Below are 25,773 nucleotides of genomic sequence, written 5' to 3'. Positions count from 1 at the left end.
TCTCTCCCACATGCACTGTGGGGATTCAGAACAGCAAAGGCCTGGTATAAAAATAAAGAAAGAGTGAGCTTCATTTCCCCCAGCTGGCATCCCTGCTCTCTTCCGTAGGATACAAGCCACCGGCTCATCTCTCCTACCTGCTTCCTGCATCGCTGATCAGACAAGAACTATGAGAGCATTCAAATGTGAGTGGTCTTTGCACACGTGCACGGAAGCAGCATCTCAACTCCACTCATGAGACATGTGACAAAAAAGCTCCATCTTGATGGTAGGAATAAAACATGGAAGTGGAGCTTTGCCATGAAAACTCGTTCTACAGAAGAAAACACCTCTGTGAGCTCCTGAGCTCCTCTGGCTTTCAGGTCTTTAAGCCCCCCACAGCCAGTAGGGAGCCGGCCATGCCATCAACTACTGTGTCACAGCCTGGTTTCTAACCAACAGCACTATTTGGTTTGCTCCCACATGGAGCCATGGAGCAGACGGGCGGGTGTCCAGCACAGGCTACTGGAGCCCAGGGCTTGCAGCAAACCAGGGAAACATGCTAAACTGGCAGCCTGGGTGCACCTCAAGGACTTCAGATCGAGTTTGCTCTGGACACGAGTAAAAACACTGGGGCTTTTTGCCTTGGTTTGCTTTGGTTTAGGGGGGGTTATTTTGTTGGGATTTTTTTTTCTTTTCATCTGCTACATCATCTCTCTCCCTCTTAGAGCAAAACCATCCAAACTATTCCATTGCTTACTCATGTATTTTTTCGTCCTTCCAGTTCTCTCTGTTTTAACCCTTGCCTAGCCTGATTGTGCTCACGAGCAGAAGATGAAACCCCATGCAGCACGGTGGCAGCGCGGGCTAGAATGAAACAGCACTCCTTCATTCACAGATGAGCTGCAGCTAAATTACTAACAGACTGAGAAGCAGCAAGGTGGGAAAGGCAGTTCTGAACACGCACAGGCAGGAGGGCTGCTGCACTTGGGCAGCTCTTGCCATCCAGCCACTTCTCGGAGCAGGCTAGCCCCAAGTGAAAACTGCCCTTCTTCAAGGGTTTCAGGAGAAAAAGGGGATCCCCTTGCTCACCATTACAATGCAATTCCCATCACTCAGCACTGTGTTATTCTTGCTGACTACAGCCTTCAGTGCATTTTCATTGACTAATGGCCCTGAAAGTGGCAGTGACCAGTTTAGGATCTCACGGGAGGTTTTGAGCATGCACCTGTACCAGCTGCAAACCTGACCTAACTCCTATTTACTTCAGACACAATCAGGAGCAACTGAAACAACTCCAGTCAGAAGCGGGCAGCATGGATCAGGTCTTGAGACATACAGGAGTAAGAAGAGGAAGAGAATGACATACAAATGTATCCTGTACACATTGAGCCTTCCCTACCATTTATTCTCCCCACTGAGCGGGCCGGACGCTTTCTGAGCTGCCAGCTGAACCCAAAATGCAATGTCTGATCACCACTCTGCAATCTGTCTGCCTTCAATTGCTCTGGTCCATCTTCAAACCGATTTCTGTTGTTTGTCTTGACAACCACTGTGGGAACATGTTGTGCACTACGTATTTTCATTCAAGCCTTCCATCCATTCCTGTCCTTGTTGTCAGACTTCAACTGTCTGTAGGTTTCTACGTAAGCCAGGTCAGCTGGTTTTGCTGTAGAGACTGGATGGAGATCAGCATCTCCATAGCTCCACGTAAGTGGAATGAATTGTCCTTTGGAGGTATTGCCTTGCTCCCTTAAGTAAGAAGAAGCTTAGACAGTTTGCTTCTTCACACTAGGGGAAATGAATTCCAACAAAAGTGTGTTGGCAGAATCACCCAGGAGATCTCTGGCAGAGTGAAAAACTGAGCTTGGGTTTCTCGTTCACCCTCTTTTAGATCACTGTCTGTGGCAACAAAAATACAGTCACATGAAACTAGTTGCTGCAGAGAATATTATGTCTCGGTTCCGGCTTCTGAATGGGTTTTCTTGCAGGTCCCCTCAACTGAAGATCCCTTGTGGATTCACAGTCTCTTTTATAGACATGGCTGTGCTGCTTGGCTGACTAATTTTAATATTACTCATTACACTTCCAGATGTTTTCTCTCATGGTAGAATATCCATTTCCCTAAGGCCAGAATCCAGGGATACATCACATTCTCACACCTACAACCTACCACTGAGAAAAAGTTACAAGTTCTAAAATTTGAAAATAAACTCTACGATAACTTGTCCATGCATTTTAATAACCCCTGCAGAATTAGAGAAAGGAACAATTAGGTGTAGAGAGCAGGTTGTCAGGGAACAGGGTCAGGAAAGCAATTGGAGAAGGGCAAAACCTTAAGTGAATTTTTTCGTTTATTCCTGTCATATGCTGAATAATAACTCATCCTGTGGCCAATATCACAGCTGTGATTTTCTGTTTTCTAACTGATGTCCTGCAGATGATTCATGTGTAAACATGGTATCTGGCACAGCCTCATGAGCAAGCGCAGTTTTACGGTATCTTTACTACTGATTGCCGAGAGAGACTTGGGCTGACTTTACAGCTAAAGACTTCCAAGCCTTGCATTGATCCATCTGGCAAATACCTTAATTTCCTCTTTTGAATAATTACTTCATGATTTTACCCTTCTTGCCTCAGAGAACATGACATCATTTTGCTGGATGTGTCTTTGCTCCACATCAGTGTCCACCTTAGAGCAGTGTCCTAGCTGTATCCTCGCATCCCCTTGCACTCATGGGAAAGGGAGAGGAAAAAGGCCAGTTTAGATCACTTAATCCCTATGCTAGGAACCAACAGGAACATCTCCTGAAGTGAGCTATTTTGCTCATTTTGTCCCATTGAAGTCTCAGTACTTTACTCTTATGGAAATGAATAGGAAAAATGCTACATTCAAGGAAACATTTTCAATGGCTGATTCTCACTAAAGGCATAACACTCAAGAATATTCATGTGCCCATCCTGAAGGCATAATAACAAACTTTTACAAGAAAAGGGTGTGATTATGCAACCACGCACACGCTATTATGTACAAAAGGCTCTGACCAAAGTTGTCTTTTGTCAAAAAAAAAATTCAAGGTTTCTCAGTGCAGTCTCAAAAGGACTAACTCTGATCGACGAGGAGGGCTCAGAATTATTTGAGGGACAAGACCCCAAGCAGCTTTACTGATAGAGTCAGCACTGCATTAGAGGTTACTTCACAAAGCTGTATTCCAATACGGAGTTAAGGAGACAAACGTTTTCCAGATGCCTTTTTCATCCTGTACTTGATGGTAAAGGGCTTGCGCTAAACATACTCTGTTTCGATAAACTGCATGGAAATTATTAACAATGAAATACAGTGCCAGAAAAGACATTTATAACAGTATCTTGTAAAGTATCTGTCCATTTTGCAGTTTATTTTCTTAATTCACTGTGATCTGGTTTTGTTATAGTTTCTTCATTTACTTGATGACTTCATTTACTTCATTTACTTGATGATCGGATTCATGAAATGAGGCAACTCAACTGATTTTCAAATATTTAATAAGCAACAGGTTTTTTTAAATGAAGAAAAAAATTTAGTTTAAGTACTAGTAAGCATTCAACTCTTTTCTCTTTGATCGTAGCCCGAAAGATCTCTTTCAGTCTCATCTGCTTTCCTTACAAAACCTGTGCCCATTTATTTTTTCAACAGTTGAATGTAGCCCTAATTTTCTACACTTCTTTCCTGAAAAGATATTCCCTAACTAGGTGACTGAATACCACAAAAGTGAGAAAATCCACAGAGACACCTAGGATTGCAAAATCCACTGACCATCAGATTTTCTCTTACTAGTAATGTGAAAAAAGGAGTGACAGCTCAGCTCAGAAAGGCACTTAAGAATTTGTTTTCCAAAAACCATCACTTGGGCCTTTTGCTGAGAGAGATTTATCAGGTATGTCTACAAAAATAAACTTAAATTTGGACACAGTTCAGTAGTTTCCCAAAACATCCTTCAGTACTGAGGGTCCTGGTTCTGAGTGCCAGTCTGTGAAACTCTGAGCTTCATGGGTTTTTTTCTCAACAACTCAGATCCTGATGAAGTCAGCTGATGTTTCCAGTGCTTCCCAAATGTTTGCCTATGGGATTTCAAACTGGCAGTCAAAAGCAAAAGCACACGAAAATCACAACGTGTTGGAATTAGAGCACATCCAGATAATGGCCTTTATTCTGCAGCTGCTACTTGGTCGGCAGCTACAAAATAATGAAGCCCTACTTGAGAGAGAACAAATAAGCAATCCAAACCACTCAATAGCTTTGCTCAGGCACTTACAGTATTTCTTAAGGAGATGGGTTAATCTTTGAAACTTTGGTTCTAAGCACATTGCCTCAACAGAACACACATGTTGACACTACAGAATCAATGAGAAATATCTGAAGCTAGCTTTGATTCAAGCAAAAACAGTTTTCAGTGGCAAAGCAGACCATTTTCCTAAAGACAGTATGTATGCAATGAAGCGCACTCAAGTAGCTACTCCGCTGTTCCTTGTAGACAGTGGCTCTAAGACCACTGTTTCTAGTCAGCTAGTTCCTTGCATTTCCCCCGCCAACATAAAAGGAAGCAGTAATTTGCTGCCAATATTTGACAAGGCATTACCAGCTGTAGCTAAAAAAATAAGTTGGATTTTTAACACCTCAATGCAGATTTTTATTTTTTTTTAAGTTCCTGCTTGCTGCCCACCATGAGACTATTTTCTATATTGGGGGATAGAATTTCTCAGGCCACTCCTCCACAACACTCACATTGATTGAAATCAACCACATAAGTTCCTGAGCTTTATTTCTGCTGTTCAGCTATAGGATCGCAGTCCTGTCTACAGGTTGAAATAAATAGGAAATTCAGGCTAAACAGATTAGCAAGCAGAGCCTTCACTGACCAGCTGGCTAGAAGCCAGGCCCCAGAGAAGGGCTTTTTTTCCCCACATTTATATTAAAATAAGATGAGCTGTCTGCTCAGCACCGTACCACATTTAAGCGTATGCAGGAGGCAGTGTGCATCATGTAAGATCCCACAAGTTGCTTCCCCTCCCATGAGAAAGACCATGGAGCGGGATTCTTCCTGTCTAGCACACTGGGCTATTTTTAAAGCACCACCCCTTGGAGTTCAAAAAACCCCATAAAAAGCCCTCATCCATTTGAACTGTCTGCTAATAGAAAGCAAATCATGGACTGATTTTGGCACATAAATCATATGTTGCATGAGGCTTATTTTAAATTACAGCTTCTTACATCACCTTGGCATATATAGTACACTGATTTATGCTCCTCGGACTGGATTCTTTTTTGCATCAAGTCCCATTTATAATTTCTAGGCTAGGAGTGTCAAAGCAGACAAAGGTGATGTTTATGCTTTAGGATGAACAGACAGCAGGCTAGCTCTGCGCTCCGTTCCAAATGAATGTGCACAAAGGGTGCCTCTGTGAGACTCAGAAATTAGATGGGAGTCAATTTGTATATTACAATCCATTGTCACCAAGTCTAGTCTCACTACCTGAGGTAAAAAACGAAAGCAGAAATAAGCAGGACAAACACCTTTTAAAGCCCTTTTTCTTGCAGCAATAGAAATACTAATATGTAATATACAATAATGCATACTGCCATTCAAACAAGATAATAACAGTCTGTGATGATGCTGCAATGTTCCTAGGCAGCCACCACATTCATTTTTACCTCCAGTCGTCCTTTGAAAGATTAGATAAAATATTCATCTCTTCATCATCTTGCAAAAGGCGATACGCAGCACTAACGTGGTGATTTTCAAGCACAGACCGGTCGTTATATAGAATGGCTGAGTCTGACCTAGCATTTAAAAGAAAACACGGGAAAGGTTAAGTTTCTTCCCTGCTTAAAGAGTCTCACATTCAGAAGTCTTCCTCTGATCAGCTACAGAGATTAGTTCTATAGCACGGATACAAGCATTTTAAGAGCACTTGTAATACTTTGTTCATTGTTGTTATGCAGTAAAAGAAAACGAAAGATCCAAATTCCATGCAAAGTCTATTTCATCAGCTGAGACTCACCTGGTCTCTTTGTTACATACTCACAAAGAATTGCTGAGAGCTGGGACAGAGATGTGAATTTAGAGCTGAATCATGAGGCTCTTTTCCAGCTCTTGTGTGTGTTGGTCTCATATAAAAGCCTGACTGTACCCAAGGAAAGAACTGCAAGTGTCTTAATATTGTTTCCAGAACAGCAAACTGGCTGTAAGCAAGATAGAACTGAACTGCTTTGTGCCCCCGGTGCGCTAGACTATGCTGTCCCGAGGTCAATCGCCAGTGGGATAGAGTAAGACCAGAGGTACTTCATGTCTTATTTTAAGCTCCAGGGCACAGATCTGAGACTGATGAAAGGCTAAACCCGTCTGAAGACAGAGGTCTTGCTGGAAGTTAGCAGCAACAGAGGGTGAGTATGATTTGTTACAGTCCCCACTCAGTTCTGCTTCCCCGGGAGCAGTGTCTACTTTTCTCCCCTGACACCCTCTGATGTTCAGTGTTACAGAAATTAAATTACCACTGTCCTTCCTTGAATTCTTCTACAAGTATTTGGGAAATACAGCAGATCCCTAATTCTTGCATGCATGAAGCTGTAAGAAGTGGTGTGGCTCTGTCCAGAACAGAGACACAAACTTCTTTCTATGTTCCCAAGCTTTCCTGAGCATATGTGTGATTTATCCTAGAAACCTTTATATATCTGTGATACACAGCATGATTCAGTTAACATGCTCCAGACATCTAATGCAGGGTAAGATACAATGCATCTTAGAAATGCCCAAGCGTGCAGTGTCAGTCAAGGACATCCGGACATTCTGTCATTCCTACCAGGACACTCACATTGTCAAAATCATACGTAGACATTAGATGCCCAATTATCACTGCAACTAGATACTTCACAATCTTTGCATACTTCTGAATTTTGCTGCCATCTTCATCTTCTCCTTCTTTCTTGCACCAAACCAAAAGCCTTATAGAAGATTATGAGTTCAAAAAATACATCGATCCAGTCAGGTTTGGGATCAGCTAATTACTGTCTAGCAATTTACAAAGCTTTAAAGAATGGTATCTCTGAACAGGTTATGGCAAACCTATCCCTTTGCTCCAGGTATCGTTTTCCACTCAAGTAAAAATAACATGTGTAGTGCTGGTGTTCACTGATGAATACAGATATCATTGAACTCTTGATTTTTGCAGTTAATGTTTGATTCTTCAAATTCAACAAAGAGAAAAAACTGTTGAACTATAATATCTCTTCAAAAACTATACCTTTATCAAAATACATCACTCCATACAGCAATTTGGCTTTAGCAACTTTATGCAGAAATGTTTTGGGACCTTCCTTTCCCCTGATTATTAGTATGAAACAATGCTCAGGAAGCTAGAATACATGGCATTCCATTGTACATGGCTGAGCAAGAGAAAATTAAATGCAACCTAAGGAAGCGAACTTTCGTCCTGTAACACTTGAAAGCAAAAGCTCCTGCACTTTTCTGGGTGGCTCTGCTGTTGTTCTCCCCAGGCTCCCCCCTCCACTTCCCAACCCTTCATCATGATTTACAGGGGCCTCACCGTGTCTGGATGTGAAAGTTGTTGGTGGTTCCAGTGTGTTCATAGTCATGGATGGCAGCTGCGAAGATCATAGCGAAGATCTCCAGCTCTGTCAGCCAGTGCTGAAAAGAGATTACAGAGCAATCAGATGAACTGTCATTTTCCCAGGCATTAAGGCTTTTGTCTTTTAAAGCAAGTTATCCCCTGCTGACAGTCAACGCTGCACATCATTGCCTTTCCCCTGCAGCCTGCCAGCTGTTTTAAAGCAAACTTCTCTGGCTGATATACAGAAGCTGAACCAGTGTTTCTCCTGAAGCTTCATCTCACTAAATTGAACTTCAGCAAAATGGTTTCAGAGCTAATAAGGCTTAAGGCAGGGCAAGGGGAAACATGTGCCCTTCTTAAAGAGCAATGTGTGAGGAAGAGAGAGAGGAAAACCTCAGGAAAATCCAGGTTCTTCAAGTGGAACTTGATGATACCTGTGCAGGTATGCACATACCGCCAGGGTATGTATTTTCAGCTCAGCTGACCCAGGCAGCAGGGCCTCAAATACTGCAGAATGTCACTAATTTCCAATAACTAGAAGTCTTCATCAGTCATTGAATCTTGAGGAGAACAAGGAATAAAACCTCACAAGATGTACATATTGTTCTTTATTTATCATATACAGAAACTGTTGAGAAAGGCCTGAGGTTTTTTTTCCTAATTGAAGCCTTATTTTTCAATGCTTAAGTCACTTTTGACTTAGATTTCTAAATGACTCAGAAGCTTTTAATAATTTTCCTCTGAGACAATCAATCATTTTATGTCTGGTTTTCCACTGGTAGCAAACAAGGAGTGCTGTTAACATCAAGTGCACAAGAGACAAAGGCTCCAGATACTGTAGATGCTGTAAATATTTGTAGCAAATGCTTAAATATATTACATTTAGAGAACACCTTTACCACAGTGGTTGCCAAATATTTTTGTAACAGCTGTCAAACTGCAAACGTTACAATGGAAGCTCATGTATGAACTGCCTTTTAATCCAAAGCCCAGTAAAGGCAGTGTGGTTTCATAAATCTATTCTAGACATCTACTATAGCTCAGGAGCCACCCCTGCTCTGTTACCCACCTGCAGGGGAAGCACAGAGAACTCTGGGGCTCTGCCCACAGCACCCTGTCCCGCTCTTCTCCTGCCTTTCACAGCTATCACGCATAACCAATGAAGAATGAAGCCAGTCTCAGTATTAAAGATCTCCTTACGTTAAAGATGCAGTTTGAAAATATTGGCCAGAGGTATTTCGCACAATGCCATTGACCATAATCAAAGTAGCTCTTGATTTTTTTGAGAGAGAGACAGAGAGAGAGGTGGGGGTGGGGGCAGAGGAGGGTGAAGAGATCAAGAGATGAGCAGACACAGAAACTGAACTATTTTCTCATTTCTACACAACTGGTCCAGGACAGGAATGGACAGCACTGATGGTGGAGAAGTCTGTGATGTTTCTGTTTCCAGCTGTGACCTGTGAGTAAGGAATGCTTTACAGCTGGTGAGGAACATGATTTCAACTTTCAAGTAACAACTTCTGGGGGAAAAAAACAACTAGGGTTTTCCAGGCTATACATCTAGATCTGGACTTCCATTTCTCCACCATGTTCTGCCGTTTCCCAAAAGGAGAGAGTTCAAATGATAGAAAAAAATCAGGCACAGGCACTCAGAAACAGGCAGAACAAACCTACAGGATGCATGCAGAACTACTAGTAGACATGCCTAGCTAGGCTAATGCATCCACTTCAGACCTTCTGGACATCATCTGACTCCAACAGTCCCACTCCAACAGGATCTTATGACCCAAGTCTTAAAACATCGCTAAGGCAATGAGGTCTGTGCTTGAGGTCTCCTACCTCATCTCTTAAGACACACACAGGAAAAGTGTTCACTTGCATGCCCTATCAAAGCATCCCTTGTTGAACAAGTTGAGGCAATGTAGGTTTTCAAGTAGGGTGTCACACACCTGAAGCAAGGTGTTTAAATATCATAACAGCCTTTGAGGAAGACCACTCAGAATACAGACTGGGATTACAGCTGTGAACTGTGGGTAATAAACAAATCAGTAGAAGTAGCACAAAGTCAAAATAGGCTTGTGAGTAACAGGAGGGAAATAGCAAGTAAGTAATTGGAACCTTTTAGTCCCTTTTTTCTGCTACAACCTTGCAAGGGAAAGCAAACAAGATGGCAAATTTCCTGCAGAGAATGGATGCAATCCCCATCAAAGCAGTGATATTACCTTTCACTGGTCTGTGATGGACTTCATCTTGGGAACAGAGAGCTAGTTTTAAAGAACAAAGCCATCAACAACTATTGAGAGAGCAGCAGGATACTGTCGCAGGTGAAAGGAGTGAGGAAATGGGAATGTTTTTCATTTCTAAAGGGTTGACAAAAACAATTCAGAACAAAACCTTCAAACTCTCTGCGATGATAGGGGGTGGGGGATAGCAAGGGGAGAAGGCATGAAAGAACAAGTATTGGCTTCCAGATGGAAACAAAAAAGGGGTAATGAGGCATGATTGTCTTTCACAAACATCAAATAAATCTGAAGAATTAGCTACTAAGGCAAGTCACTGGCATGTAAGCAAAAGGATTGATGCATACAGAAAGAAAAAGGAAGAGGAAAGAGCAGTGTTTCCAAACCTAACAAATGCGTGCATTTCCAAGAAAATGCTACAAAGCCAAGACAGCAATAATTAGCTTGTTTCCTCCCCCAGAGTTTATGGTCTTTTATTCCAAAGTAGTTACCATTTTCAGAGCCCATGATGATTGGTTTATTAATCCCAATAGTCAAGACGGGAGGAGGATCTCACTCCCCTTTGGTACAAACGGATGTGACAGAAGTCCTGCACTTCTCCAGCTTTACAGGTCTGTTGCAGGAAATATTCTCCTGTAACTCCTGACAGTGTTAGAGAACGAACTCTTCAGCTTCACCATTTGCACCTCATAGTCTGGATTCGCAAAGAAATCATATGGTAATTTCTAATAATTATGAAGATTAATCAGAAAATAATACTGAAGAAAGTAACAACCACAGCTGAACAACAGAGTTAAAGAAAGGAAAGAATGAAATGAGAAAAAAGTGTGTGAGCTCTTGGAAGTTGTTCCTACACATCATGCTTGTATACTAATCCTCTGAGAGATCAACATCCGAGTAATTCCAAACTCTCTTTCAATGTTACGTCTATGAGAGAACCCAAAATATTTCTAGTTCGTAATTGTAACATATAACAAATCCATTCCAAGGCATCATCCTGAGGAAGAAAACAACAAGAAAACTAAAAAGATTTCAGGCACTGAATATGATTAGAGGGAATGAGGATTTTTTAATTGAAAAGAGATCAAAAAGAAGCCTGGAACAAAACTGTAGAGAGCTTCTAAATAACAGGGAGCATGAAAAAGGCAGATGAACCATGTAGATATAAATGAGATAATTGTTTCTTCCCTTTGAGACTAGAACAAACTACCACTATACAGATTATTTGAATTTGAAAAAAAGTACTTTTTCCACATTGCAAATTAGTTAACAAGATGAGGGCTTTTTTTTATTTTATTGTATGATTTTTTCACAAGTCTTTGTCTTCATACCAGTAAAGAATTAAACCAATGGCCCCAACATGCCTTCTGAAACCAAAGTCTTAAGTTCCAGCATTTCCAAGTTCCTCGCATAAATATTGTGAAATGATGAACTAAACAACTACTTACACTAGAGTAAGGACAAGATGTTGATCTGAGCAAATTCTGGACGCAGGAAAATGTCCCCTACCTTTCTTTACCATCTGTGAACATACTATGCATGTTAGAAGACAGCCCTGCTGTGAGCAGGAGGTTGGGATCATTTTCAAAGTACGTTAATCAATCGGTGCACATTGAGATTGGTTGTATCCCGCAGGGAAAGTGGGGTGGAAACTTAGAAAAAGGAAAAAAACACCAAACTTCAAAGTTAAAAAAAGCATCGTGACAAGGGAAGCAAAGCTGAAAGGCCACCCTCGGCACATGGCGTTGCGAGCGCCTTCTCCTGGTAGCAGAAGAGTGGTTTCTTATTGAACCACATTAGATCCTAAACCAAACGCCACATATCATTTGGCTGTGGGTACAATTACTGTTTGGGATTATTCCAGGGAAATAGCAGACACTTCACTATGTCCTCTGGCGTGCAACTCCATCATCAGGGCCTGCATGGGATACTTTGGGCGTAGCTTACAACAGTAGGAACACGAAAGCAAAGGGCTCAGCTCAGGCAAATGGGTCATGGGCTCCACTGCCAGCATGGACACATGCTCACAAGCACACAAACTCTGGTTTCCCTTTCATAGACGTAAACCTGGAATATGCACATTCTCTGACCTCTGCGCATATTTCAGAACATTGTTTCCTCTGAAACAGAGGGGAAAAATACTGCAGAGACATTAAAAAAGCGAGTATTCTCATACTGAAGAGCTCTGGTTTGTCACATCAAACATCAGGCATCACAGCAGCGGGTGACTTTGAAAGGCGCATGGACAGAGATAATTTACTGGACACAGGCAACGCAGGAGAGAAAAGCTCACAAGACATACGCCAGAGGATGACAGTTTGTGCATTTGTTGCCAGGTTCAGAGAAGGCTGAAACACATGACAGAGAGAATTGAAGACAGATATTTTTCCAATTCTGGGGTTTGCTTCTCAGTCACAATGAGCCTGGGGTACACACAGCTTTAGCACTTTGTTTCGGCAATTGTCTTCAAAGGCTACACAGCACATGATGGTGCTGCAGTCCACGTGCTGCAGAGCAGCCCTGGTAAACAGTCCCCAGAAACTGTCTGCAAGAGGGGTTTCCACTGAGCTGTCACTGGACTATTTCTAATGATGCCAATAATGCACAAAAGCCTGTTTTACAGGACATGCTTTCACAGTGATCTGTCTTTCACCTGGGCTAACACCTTTATATCCGAGAAGAGTAGTACATAAAAGCGGAGGAAAAGCAAGTAAACCGGTATAGTTTCCTCTACACATCACTGTGAATCTGCAAAAATACAGCACTGAATACATAGGCTTATGATGATGATGATGATGATGATGATGACATATGGAGAAGAGGCAGGCAAATTCAGCTCTTGCTTCCAGTGACAGCAGCAGGATTATAAAGTCCGAGATTCCCCTGGTATTTCTGCAATACCTTCTTCTCCTTTACTCCCCATGAGTCAAACCCAGTTTTGTATTCGGGAAGAAGTTCATGAAGAACCAAAGTTAATTTGCTTAAAGAGTATTTGTCCTGAGTGATTTATTAAGTGACTTGACTCAAGAAAAGTTTTCCAAGGCTTTAAGCAATAGGTAACCTAAAACTGTACCAAAGAAAAGATCAATGCAATCTGATGAAGAGGGAAGGAGGATTGTACCTCTCTAATCTATCAGCTAGATCAAGCTGCTATAGGCAGACCCGCCCTTGAGTAAATCACCTCCAGACAGTCACAGCTGCACTGGGCTAAGTATTCACAGGCATGGTCATATCAGAACATTTTCCAATAAAGGTAACTTGTCTATCAACTCAGGCCAAGGAAATGCCCTAGAGACAAGCTGCCCTCTGGCCACTAAGAGCTAAACCTATCTCCTGCTTTACAGAATCACAGAATCACAGAATCATCTAGGTTGGAAGGGACATTGAAGATCATCTAGTCCAACCGTTAACCTAGCACTGACAGAGCTAAACCTATCTCCTGCTTTATTCCTGGTCATGCGACATCACGGCAACAGGTACGGTATGAAGAGAGGAAAGATGTCCTGAGATCTCCATCACCCAGAATGGTTTTCGTTACACGAAAACGACAGTGCTCGTCAGCACCTCCTCCCCACCTGCACCATCTCCCTCTGTCATGTAAAGCTAGTCAAAATACAACCCAAAGAAAAGACAAACAATCCTCTAAAGATGTGCTCTGCACAGCGGCCTTGACAAAACAGCACGAGACAAAGGGAGAAAGACACTAGTAAATAGCGGAGAGAGGACACCTTCCCCCACGACACCAGTAACAGTTTCAAAGTCAGCGTTGCCTCCCTACCTACACAAGCCATGAAAGCAGAGGGCTGGAAGGACACAGGACAAAGGGACACGCTGGCATCTGCCATCCCCGTGGCAGCACAGCCACAGCAAGCCATCACCAGCAACACCTGCACAGCCAGCTTAGCTTTCCTTCTCTCAACCACAGTCAGCAAGAGTTCTGTTTGCAGACTGTTTGCCATTGAGTCACTGGGAGGAAAGAAAAACACCTCCCGTTCCTCCTTAACTGACGTTCTGCTCTCAACAGGTTTTACACTGCTGAAGGTCATGCTGGGCATAGGAAGCTGCAGGAAGATGTAGGAATGGAGATGACATTCGAAGCAATGGCACCACCACGGATGAGCAGGTTCCTGTGCCCAGCATGACCTCATTTGGTACGAGTATCCCTTGGGTCAGTGGGGTTCGGCTGTCCAGGCAGCCCTGCGCCCTCCCAGCTTCTTGTGCACCCCCAGACCACTCACTCACTCACTCACCAGTGGTGTGAGAAGCAGAAAAGGCCTTGACTCTGCCTAAGCGCTGCTCAGCAATAACAAGAACATCTCTGTATTATCAACACTGTTTTCAGCACCAATCAAAAAACACAGCCCCATACCAGCCACTGTGAAGACAATTAACCCTGTCCCAGACAAAACCAGCACAACACATCATCCCAGGAAGCATTCAAGATAGACAGGGAGCTCTTCCTTTGGAGAAGCAGAAGACTTCTCTTCTGACCCAAAGATGTTTTGGCAAGACGGGCCACTCAGCAATTAAAAAGCCAGTAAAACCTGATTACAAACCAACTAAAACCCAATAACAACCAATTTAAAAATAAAAGAAATATGCTCTCCTCTCCTATTTGGCACTTTTGAGACTGCAGACTCCTGCGTCCCGTTCCGCTCTCCCCAGCACAGGGAAGACACTGACCTGCGTGGTGCGAGCCCAGCCCAGCACCTTCGAGATGGTGAGGGGCCGCGGCACAGGGCACACACGGGCAGGCGGAGGGAACTGCCGCTGTGCCGCTGGGAGAAGGGAAGGCTCAGGGCTGCGGCTGACTGCTGATCTGCCAGAACCCTGCAATTGCTCTCCTCACCCAATACCATGTAGAAAATCACCCTGTTTCTCTCCCACATGCACTGTGGGGATTCAGAACAGCAAAGGCCTGGTATAAAAATAAAGAAAGAGTGAGCTTCATTTCCCCCAGCTGGCATCCCTGCTCTCTTCCGTAGGATACAAGCCACTGGCTCATCTCTCCTACCTGCTTCCTGCATCGCTGATCAGACAAGAACTATGAGAGCATTCAAATGTGAGTGGTCTTTGCACACGTGCACGGAAGCAGCATCTCAACTCCACTCATGAGACATGTGACAAAAAAGCTCCATCTTGATGGTAGGAATAAAACATGGAAGTGGAGCTTTGCCATGAAAACTGGTTCTACAGAAGAAAACACCTCTGTGAGCTCCTGAGCTCCTCTGGCTTTCAGGTCTTTAAGCCCCCCACAGCCAGTAGGGAGCCGGCCATGCCATCAACTACTGTGTCACAGCCTGGTTTCTAACCAACAGCACTATTTGGTTTGCTCCCACATGGAGCCATGGAGCAGACGGGCAGGTGTCCAGCACAGGCTACTGGAGCCCAGGGCTTGCAGCAAACCAGGGAAACATGCTAAACTGGCAGCCTGGGTGCACCTCAAGGACTTCAGATCGAGTTTGCTCTGGACACGAGTAAAAACACTGGGGCTTTTTGCTTTGGTTTGCTTTGGTTTAGGGGGGGTTATTTTGTTGGGATTTTTTTTTCTTTTCATCTGCTACATCATCTCTCTCCCTCTTAGAGCAAAACCATCCAAACTATTCCATTGCTTACTCATGTATTTTCTTGTCCTTCCAGTTCTCTCTGTTTTAACCCTTGCCTAGCCTGATTGTGCTCACAAGCAGAAGATGAAACCCCATGCAGCACGGTGGCAGCGCAGGCTAGAATGAAACAGCACTCCTTCATTCACAGATGAGCTGCAGCTAAATTACTAACAGACTGAGAAGCAGCAAGGTGGGAAAGGCAGTTCTGAACACGCACAGGCAGGAGGGCTGCTGCACTTGGGCAGCTCTTGCCATCCAGCCACTTCTCGGAGCAGGCTAGCCCCAAGTGAAAACTGCCCTTCTTCAAGGGTTTCAGGAGAAAAAGGGGATCCCCTTGCTCACCATTACAATGCAATTCCCATCACTCAGCACTGCGTTATTCTTGCTGACTACAGCCTTCAGTGCATTTTCATTGACTAATGGCCCTGAAAGTGGCAGTGACCAGTTTAGGATCTCACGGGAGGTTTTGAGCATGCACCTGTACCAGCTGCAAACCTGACCTAACTCCTATTTACTTCAGACACAATCAGGAGCAACTGAAACAACTCCAGTCAGAAGCGGGCAGCATGGATCAGGTCTTGAGACATACAGGAGTAAGAAGAGGAAGAGAATGACATACAAATGTATGCTGTACACATTGAGCCTTCCCTACCATTTATTCTCCCCACTGAGCGGGCCGGACGCTTTCTGAGCCGCCAGCTGAACCCAAAATGCAATGTCTGATCACCACTCTGCAATCTGTCTGCCTTCAATTGCTCTGGTCCATCTTCAAACCGATTTCTGTTGTTTGTCTTGACAACCACTGTGGGAACATGTTGTGCACTACGTATTTTCATTCAAGCCTTCCATCCATTCCTGTCCTTGTTGTCAGACTTCAACTGTCTGTAGGTTTCTACGTAAGCCAGGTCAGCTGGTTTTGCTGTAGAGACTGGATGGAGATCAGCATCTCCATAGCTCCACGTAAGCGGAATGAATTGTCCTTTGGAGGTACTGCCTTGCTCCCTTAAGTAAGAAGAAGCTTAGACAGTTTGCTTCTTCACACTAGGGGAAATGAATTCCAACAAAAGTGTGTTGGCAGAATCACCCAGGAGATCTGGGCAGAGTGAAAAACTGAGCTTGGGTTTCTCATTCATCCTCTTTTAGATCACTTTTAAAAGAGTTATCGACATCTTCACCCACCTTCTATTTGTAAATCATCCTATAGTCTCTACTTTCATTAGCACAGCCATATCAAATGAAGCCTGTCTACAGTGCAAATGGGTTCTACTGTGGATAATCATAATCTCCTTACTGAGCAAAAACTGTTGTAATCTCATTATATATTCAGGATGCCAACTCCTGTACTTACCACTACGCCTGTCTTGAAAAGGAGGTAATGGACTGTCTGTGTCACATCTGCGGCGTGCATTAGGTTGTGATAAGGATTTTTGTGTTTGCTGTAGCCAACCTCCAGAGCTTCCACAAAGGACACCAGGGCAGAAATGGGGATCTGAATAAAGCAACACAGAATTTAAACCAAGATAATCACCTTTAATGGCTAGCATTTGGAGGGAAGCATTTTGATAAGAGGTCCCAAAGAGCAGTTTGTACTTCACAAATAAATAACATGCTAAACCATCTGAAACAGGCACTCAAGAGAGAGCGAACCCAGGTTACTTCTTCAAACTGGCTTTCCCATCCCTAATTACATTACGCATGAATCATTCTCATACATAAACACACACAAGTAAGCATACTACGAAATGCTGTCTGGAAGACATATGCGTTATGAAAAGTAACAGAGAGCACTGATTGATTGCCCCTGGAGAAATATTTCTAATTAGACCACAAAGCATCTGTCTGTTCCCCTCACAACCCACTGGAATATATCTCTGCTTTACTATTCACATTCGAGATTTTCTAATGAAACACATCATATAACAAGTCTGAGATACTCTACGAAGATGACTATCGTGTATCAGACCTCTGGTTTTTCAGGGCGAAATCCAGCCTGCCCATCTTATGGGCTTGCCATGCTTTTCTGACTCCAAGAGTAGAACTATGCACACTCAAGAAAATGCCATTCAGGGGATTTCTAGAGGGGAGACTATACAGGTGGTGTCAGCTGCAACATACGCAACTGGCAACATGGGTTCTCCAGTTTCATCTGCTCAAATGGCAAATACCCTAAATGCTCATAATTTCATAGTTATAGAAGCACTGCTGTTCTCTTGGGTACATATCATAAGAGGATGCAGTTCTGGCCAGTTACCTTCTTCAAACATTTCTCATCAGGCACAGGCAGTTCCTGAAGAAGTACAGGAGCCAGAGATCTGCAAACCCTTTCCAGCCAAAGTGGGGATCCCCAGGGAATGGAAGTGTCAACGGAGGAAAGGACAGCAGAGTATTTGGGTGGGGAGAACAATCAAGACCTGAGAGCAATGTTTCTGCCATCCAAATTTAAGCCGGAGGAAAAGATACATAGCATTTGTACCTGCAAAACTCTGTAACAATTATAGAATTATAGAATAGTTCGGGTTGGAAGGGACCTTGCTTACTGGGGAAAGTGCAGTGTCCATGAAGCCTTCAAATAGCGCTAAAATTGCATTTTGAGTGGAACAAAGCACGTCAGAAGGAAGTTGAACAAACTCCAAGATGGAAGAAGAGACCCATCTTCTAACTACTGACCTTGAAACGGTTGATCAGATCATAGCGGGTGAGAAGTTCATAGAAAATGAATTTCAGTGCATGATCCCCACTGGCATCATTTAGTGCAAATACATCAAAGGACCACTTGTCTACATGCTGCAAGAGTGGGTAGAAAAGACAGTTAATATGGTCATCCCTTTTACAATGACAGTTTGTACAGCTTTTTTTAACTTTTTAAATTCCATTTAACCAGTGCAGAGTGTAGAGTCTAATTTACTAATCAGTACTGTATGACTCATGTTTAAGAAGCTTCCATTAAGAACACTTACGCTGTTTGTTTATTCTAAACATGGCAGTTCTCCACAGCAGAATTTAATTAGCAAAGGCTGAATCCAAAAAGATAAGAATCCTGTTTTTCTTTAGCATCTGAAACATTGGGATGGCCCTATTATGGCTGATTCGACCCTTTTCACCCTGTCCTCTAGCCACATGCTACGTCTATGAAAAAGAATATTAACTTTGAAGGAAACAGGAAAAAACAAGATATGCTTTTAAATGATATTAAAGCCTCTGAATTTTGCTGTCCCTATAGAGTTCTTGTGACTTTATATTGTGAGCAAAGCACTGAAACGCTTCACTCATGCTTAAAACAGAATAAGGTGATATGGTTTTTGCAGTAAAAAAATACAGACACCTTTGGTCGTGTTTTTACCACTTACTGTTCAATTAACCAAAAAAATAACTAACTAGAAGATCTAACTTGCTAGATCCAAAAAGCAACTTAGTTCCTCTGATTTTAATATTAATCCTGAATTGTGATTATTGCAGCTTAAATTGCCCAAAGACAGCGTGACTTGAATTTTCCTTTTTTTTCAAAGATAAGTGAGTCCACTGGGGCTTTCAGAAAACTACAGAGCAGGAGAAAATCACAGTAATGTTACATTAAGTGATAACAATGATATAAAAGTAACACTTATAACAGAAGAGTAAATATCTAATTCCAGTTGGGAAAGTTCCAGTCAGCTGTAAATGATATATTAATGCTGCAAGGTGGTCACTCAAGAGATTGAGGAAGGAATGTTCACTTCCCAGCTCATAAAGCTAAAGCATAAGGTACAAACCTTCTCGCAGAAGGTTGAGTTCAAATCTCAACTCTTAGGGAGGGCCGTGGGAGCTGACAGCACTCATTATCTAGCAAGATAAAGCTCCTTGATCTCAGAAATGGATGTGCCTGAAACCCTAAGAACCTTTCCTCCTCCTAGCAACAAAGAGGAAAGGTGCAGAAGAAGTTATAGCTAGAAGAATGATATACAGATCAGCCACGCAGCTGCATCGGGCACAGGACCAGCTCTCAGTCTCTCTTGTCTGCTGAGAACTTTGATGTACTTCCCACAGGAATTTATCCAACTGACTCTCCTTAAACCACATGTTAAAGATTGACATCTGTACACTGAAGTTTCCCTCTGCTTTGAAAAAATTCTGTTGCACATTTCCTTGTGGCACTTTCACCAAGAAAGAAAGATGACTACACAACACGCATGTGCACAGCCACTCTCAGTGCAAGAAATGGGCGTTGGCTAGACATAATGTTGAGTACTGTTAAGGATTAGAGTCCATCTAAAAATCTGCCATCTTTTTTTAGCAATACTAAAAATGTTAAATTACAATTATCTTCTGAGCTCTTAAAGCCCAATCCACCTTTGCTGTTTGTTGTGATGGTCATGTTCCAGGTAAGGACCTGACTTCAAGTCAGATGCAAAGGACAGTGACTTCTAACTGCCTGTGGTCGATCACCCCACATCAGCATAGCTACAGGACTTCTTATGTTCTGAACAAGACCAACGTATTTAGGTACCAGCTCTCTTCAGCATGGGCTGATCCTGACAACCTTGCCACTTGCATAGTGTTGATTCCAGAGAGTTGACTCTGCCTCTTGTGGAAGTACAGTACACAGAGAGGCTAATTAGTGAGCGAGTATCAAGGATGCTTAAGATTCAGTTCTACTTTCACCTATCCCAGTAAATCACTTGCTTGCCCAGCAGCTGGTATTGCAAGCTGCGTGGAGCCCACACACTGAAAGCAGGGTCAAGCTTCTCCAGAGATGATTTGTGGCCCAAGTCACAGAACTGCAATCATAAATTGCAGCTTTTCAACACTTTCAGTAGGCATTGGAGAGGAAAAACAACCAAGAGAGGAAAAAGTTCCACCAAAAAAACATGTTTTGAAGCCCTTGAACAAACTTAGAAAATGGGCAAGAAAAATAACGCCCAAAGCATCCACTCAGTCAATTTTTAAGTATTTTCCTGGTTTCTGAGTGTTTTTATTTTGTAATCACTTATCTCAGTCAATGAAGCAAATAAATTTAACACTTGTATGTATATAGCATATAATAATTTACTTTTGGGTCCTATGGCATTGAAAATAATGTCTTAACTATGCTGAAATTTAATTCACTGTAAGGTAATCTTATCTTGTAGAAACGAAAGGGGTTTGTTCCTTTATATATTTCTGCTGTAGTTAATGTTGTGCTCTTGCAGCAGATAAAATTTACCAAATTGTGAAATTGCAGAATAGTATTGTTCACAATAGAATTGTTCTTCTGCATGAAATAATGGTTAACCACCTAGACGATAAGTTTCACAGTAGAGCTATTTAGATTTTACTAAGGGAGAAATCCTTGCTCTTGTCAAGTCAACAGAAGTTTTGCTATTGACAATAATGACAGCAGCATTTTACCCTGAATAACTAGGGGGGAAAATCCTCTTAACAGAAGCATGAAAGCATCACAGATGGCTTAGAGGCTTGCAGCAACACCAGTTATGCTTCGAAAATTAGTGGATTTTATGACCTTAAAAAAAAAACCAACACAGAAGTGACCCCTATATTGGGAAGAGATCTAAAGGCAGGCAGAACTTCATGGATGTCTTGTGATGGAGGAGAAAAACTGGGAAACTTTCTGTGCTACCCATGTCTCTAGGTTACTGGCCCTGTAGCCTCAGCTGAAGTGTCGTAAGCTGCTCTAATGCCACATACACCCACCGTGGCGTAACTGCAAATAGATCCAAGGTGTCTCACTTCTCAGTCCTGTGCCCTTATTACTTGGCCATTGCTCCACTGCTTGGGGGAACCTAGAAATGAAGTGAAACACCAGTTCTTCCTAAATGCTCAGTTTCCTGCCTTTCTGTCTGTCCTTAACCTTGGAGATTTGATTTGTTTTATAAGCCAAGAAGCAGATTCAGGGATAGATGTTGTTCTGCTCAACATTACTGGAAGGCCTGACATTTTTGTAGCCATAGACAAGCAGAAATCTATACTGCAGACATTGTAAGTGACTACAGGTTCTGTGTTCATTACCTGTATACTAGCCAGCCCAGAAAATCTTGTGACAGCATGTGCCTCAGAAAAGGCTGAAAAAATCACTTCTAAAGCAGGTAACTACTTCAGCAGCTAGTTAATGCAAAGTTCTGTCTCTAGCACTGCACTACTGAACAACACATCACCACAACTTACTGGGTAAATTAACATACTTACTTATTCAAACACGTCTGTATGAATGGTATGTATGGGCCACTATTCAAATGAGAGACAAGGCTGATTATCCCTTTTGTGGCAACAAGTCTTACATCATCACATCCATGTCATGCAGAAAGGCAACAGGCTATTGCAGTAGAAAAATCAGTACCCAATATATATAGAGATGCTGTGCAATCGATTCAAAAGATTGCCTAACTTCTCATCCACTGAAAAAGTAAGAGATTATATACCTAGAACTTGCACCACTACCACTTTGTCTGCATTTATGTCAGAAGCTGCAGTATTTCATTGTTTTATTAAAATCAACCTCATTTTGCCAAGCTGATTCCACAGCTTTGGGTTACTCAGTGCAGATGACCTGTTGGCCATGGCAGCAAAAAGAGAGAACACGGTTAAAAAATAAGCTAGTTTTGACTCCATGTCATCTCAATCCTTGTCCTTATTAGCATGACTCTGAGGGGAATGTTGATTAAGGCAATCCAGAACAGCTGAAGACATGTGTGTGGTACACTCCTAGACCCTTTTGCATGCTTAAACCATCAGCTCATTTTACAGAGCACACCAAGCAGTTGGGTAGTTGCAAGGTTTTTTAATTTGGCTTTACCAGACTGAAGCAAGCAACAATGTACCATTTTCCATTAAGGAAAGGGGATTGAGAAATTTAAGGTGAAGTATTACTTCAAAGACAGAAGACGTCTTCAAAACAGGTAACTCCCATTTCAATGACATCCACAACCAAACCCAAGGCCATCCAGGCAAAGACATGTTCTCAAAACAGCTTTGGAAAAAAATACATCCTAGAGTGCACAGTGGCTGAGTGAGTGTTATTTCACCCTGAGTAAAATTAGTCAATGCTTTTGTTGTTATTGATGTGTCTGAACTTACTCTAGCATGATCGGTTCTCTTTATGACCCTTAAACATTTAAAAACATAGAAAGAGGAGAGGGATTCTGTAAGGTTTAAGTCAGCTGAGAGTAGCTGATTGGTCTTGGATTGTCTTGCTACTGCTGAGGAACTCAGGAGAAGATATAGATATGTTCCCTCATAAGCTGGCTACGGGGTGTAATTCTAAAAGAACAAAGACTTTACATCCCATTTGCAGGAATGAAGCTAACACTTGTCAATCTGCAGTTGGAAAAAGGTGTGGATGGATGCTTTGATTCTGTACAGAAAAGGTGCATGTGATCATTCTTCTTGCATCCAATGGACCTTCTGTAACTCCTCCACATCTTTTGATGAGTTGTGCTATCCAAAACAAAAAGGATTCAGTATCCTAACTGTAGGTCTTTCCAGTGTGGAGTAGAGCAGCAGGATTGCTTCATGAGCTTTACATGTAATGTCCTTGTGTATTGCCCCACTGTATCACCTCTTTTTCACCATTGCGTGGCATGGTTGAACCACATGCAACATGTAATTTGCAAAGCTGCTGTGCAGGAAGCTGGTTGCTAACTTGTGTTTGTAGTCTGGATAATCCCTGCCTAAATCAAGAACCTTGCAATTGCCCCATGGATTGAACATTTTTTTTTTTTTTTTCCCCCAGACTACTTCTGACTAATCAGTTTTCCTCTGAAACCTCAGAACTCATAAAAGGGTCATTATTCCTAAACTGACTGTCACCTTGAAGACTTGAAGCTGAGCAATGCAAGAAATTCTCTCCTCTCACACCAACTGATCCTCTTCCTTCTCCATTTTTCTGGATCTGTGTTTTCTTTCTTCCCTGTGGGAGACTGTGATTGATTCCAGAATGTTACTAAGTCCTCAGTTTAATCACTGTAATCTAGAACAGAGCTGTAACCTTCACAACCTGAAAATGGCCACAGCCTTGGATGCTGTAATAATGAAAGGATATTCCCTTAGGCCAGCAAATGATTAATGTATGTGAACTAAACTAAATGTCAGAAAGGGCAAGTACTAAGACCCCTTACCGAATCAAATATTGCACTGTTATCTTGATGCTTTGTACAGAACCACCCCCCAACACCTTTTTATTGGGATTACCTTCAGCACTCCAATTACAGCTGGTGGGTAGCTCAAACCGACCATATTTGAAGTCCGTCTGTACATCCTACCAAGATAAAATAGATAAAGCAACCCATAAATAGAATTAAACAAAACAAAACAAACAAAAACCATACAACAACAGACCATTACAGGAGAATTTACTTAGCCCAGGAAACCCAAACTGCAATTTGATTATTCTTCTTCCTTCTTGTTCCTTGCTTCTACAATATTCTCTATGCCATTCTTACTGTGTATCCTAACATGGGACTATACACTCCCCAGTATCTCATAGCTTAGTTACGTGACAGGACATCACAGAGAATCTGCCAATATCAGGTCTTCATCAGAGGGAAAGGCTACACTCAAATAAACAAGATGCTCCCCATCTTCTACTGCAGATGACCATACTGCTTTCAGTTCCCTTAGTCCTTGCTGGTCCACATGCAAGCTAATTCTGAATGTACTTCAGAAATCATTTGTTGTCTGCAATGAATCAACTCCAGTTTGGTACAGCTGTCACTTCCGTCTGCATTTTTTTAAGATTGGCATAAAATCTTTTGGGTGTTCGCTGTGTGTGTGTGTTTGAGGGAGAGAGAGAGAAAGAATAAGGAAATAATCAACATCTGCAACCGTACTAAACAAAACACTGAAGTATGTACCAGATTTTAAATTTGTTTTCAGGCCACACTCTGTTTAACAGACTTGCTGAATGCAGAAGCACTGTCATGGTTAAATGCCTTTCTGCAGATCACCCTTTTTTGCACTTAAGCAACATAGGACTAAAACGAGATGATGGAAAGCTCTTTTCTTCCATCTGAAATGACCCTGCATGAAGTCTTCCTTCACTTCCCTTTTTCTTCATCATGTTCTGCACTCAGACCTGAAAAAAGTCAGCCCCCTTTGGAGAATTAAATTCACCCATTTCCCAAATTCCAGAATTTGTTATCCCCTCCTTCCTCCAGTCAGGAGCCCCACAGCCTTTTCTTAAGTGACAATTCAGGCATAGTCCCTTTCCCTTAGCTCAGGAGAGCCACAGCCCTCCTCTGGTGCTATATCATATCTGAACTCTTCCTCCTCTGGGCCACAGTGATTCATATCAGCTGGAAATCAGCCTCCTGCAGCCAGCTCTCTGCACTTCATTTACTTTCTTGTTGGGTAAGCTCCCCACTGAGAGTGAGGGTTAATTCACAAATAGCCTGTCAAACCTAGAAGAAACCTGTTCCAAGGAGAAATGACAGGTTTAGTCTTATCCCAATTTTCTGCCACTCTTAACACATGTACAGTAACTTTGGTACACAGATAAAAAAATTGGCTATAGACATGCTGGAGGAGGCTTCTGTGTGTGTGTGTGACTTGTGGTCCACTGTCTGATATGCCCCACCTGCACAGAGGGCTGTTAGGCCGTCACTGCGATTCTGATGAACAGTGAAAGGAGCTCTGTTCTTCCATTCCTGACTCGACTTTTGCTGTAGAGACCTGGGACCTGCTGTCTTTCATGCTGTCTAAAGTCTGCTGACAGTTTCACATGCAGCAGCCCTCCTTCTAGCTTGAAGGAGGAATGTCAGCAAAGAGTGGTTACTCGAAAAGGTGAGACTGGAAGTGAGTCCAAATTGAAATGACTAAATGTTTTAAAGAGTTCAGAAAGTAAAATCAGTTTTAGCAGTAGGTTCTGATGGAAGACACAACAGAGAAGACTGAGAGGACTCAATGGGTTTTCTAAAATCCTCCCTGAGCTCCAAAGTCTTTATATCAGACTTGGTCTATAGTTCATTTCAGTAATACTATAACACAGGATTTTCTTCTGTTTCTTGGCAGTTCTTCATAAGAAATACTAGACCATGGAGGTAAACAGAGACAAGGAAGGGCTTGATCTGGTCTGACCGAATTTTAGAAGCTGTTAGTCGTGACCTAGGGCTATGCAGAGGTGCATATTCTCCGTCAAAATTATTCCAACTGCGCTATTACATTTGTATTATGCTAAGAACAGATTAATATCTGCTGTTTCAGGTTGCAATCTATTACTTCATCCTAGGTTTCGAGGTGCTACCCAGATCTGTGTAGAAATATCATCTGAAGCATATTAAAGTATTCTTAATTCAGTAGAGTCATGTCCTAGTTTGCCAAGGTCTTCTGGCCTAAGGTACTCTCCTCCATCACCTGTCATTGTGTCATCCCAT

The 25,773-nt window shown here is 42.4% G+C and overlaps 1 protein-coding gene across 6 annotated transcripts in view; it reads right to left on the bottom strand.

Moving 5' to 3' along the window:
* PDE1C (phosphodiesterase 1C) overlaps positions 1–25,773 on the bottom strand; it is a 319,253-nt gene that overhangs the window by 61,330 nt on the left and 232,150 nt on the right. For all 6 annotated transcript variants that reach the window (XM_074881465.1, XM_074881050.1, XM_074881217.1 and 3 more), the window contains 5 exons: positions 23,594–23,660; positions 18,101–18,217; positions 16,782–16,922; positions 7,564–7,664; positions 5,672–5,800 (listed from right to left, as the gene is read on the bottom strand). In XM_074881465.1, the coding sequence (XP_074737566.1) occupies positions 5,672–5,800; positions 7,564–7,664; positions 16,782–16,922; positions 18,101–18,217; positions 23,594–23,660 (555 nt within the window). The remainder of the gene's footprint in view (positions 1–5,671; positions 5,801–7,563; positions 7,665–16,781; positions 16,923–18,100; positions 18,218–23,593; positions 23,661–25,773) is intronic.

Source organism: Strix uralensis, chromosome 1, assembly GCF_047716275.1.
Source record: "Strix uralensis isolate ZFMK-TIS-50842 chromosome 1, bStrUra1, whole genome shotgun sequence".
NCBI lineage: Eukaryota > Metazoa > Chordata > Aves > Strigiformes > Strigidae > Strix > Strix uralensis.
Note: the sequence above shows the minus strand (reverse complement) of the source record. Positions and strands in the feature narration are given on the sequence as shown.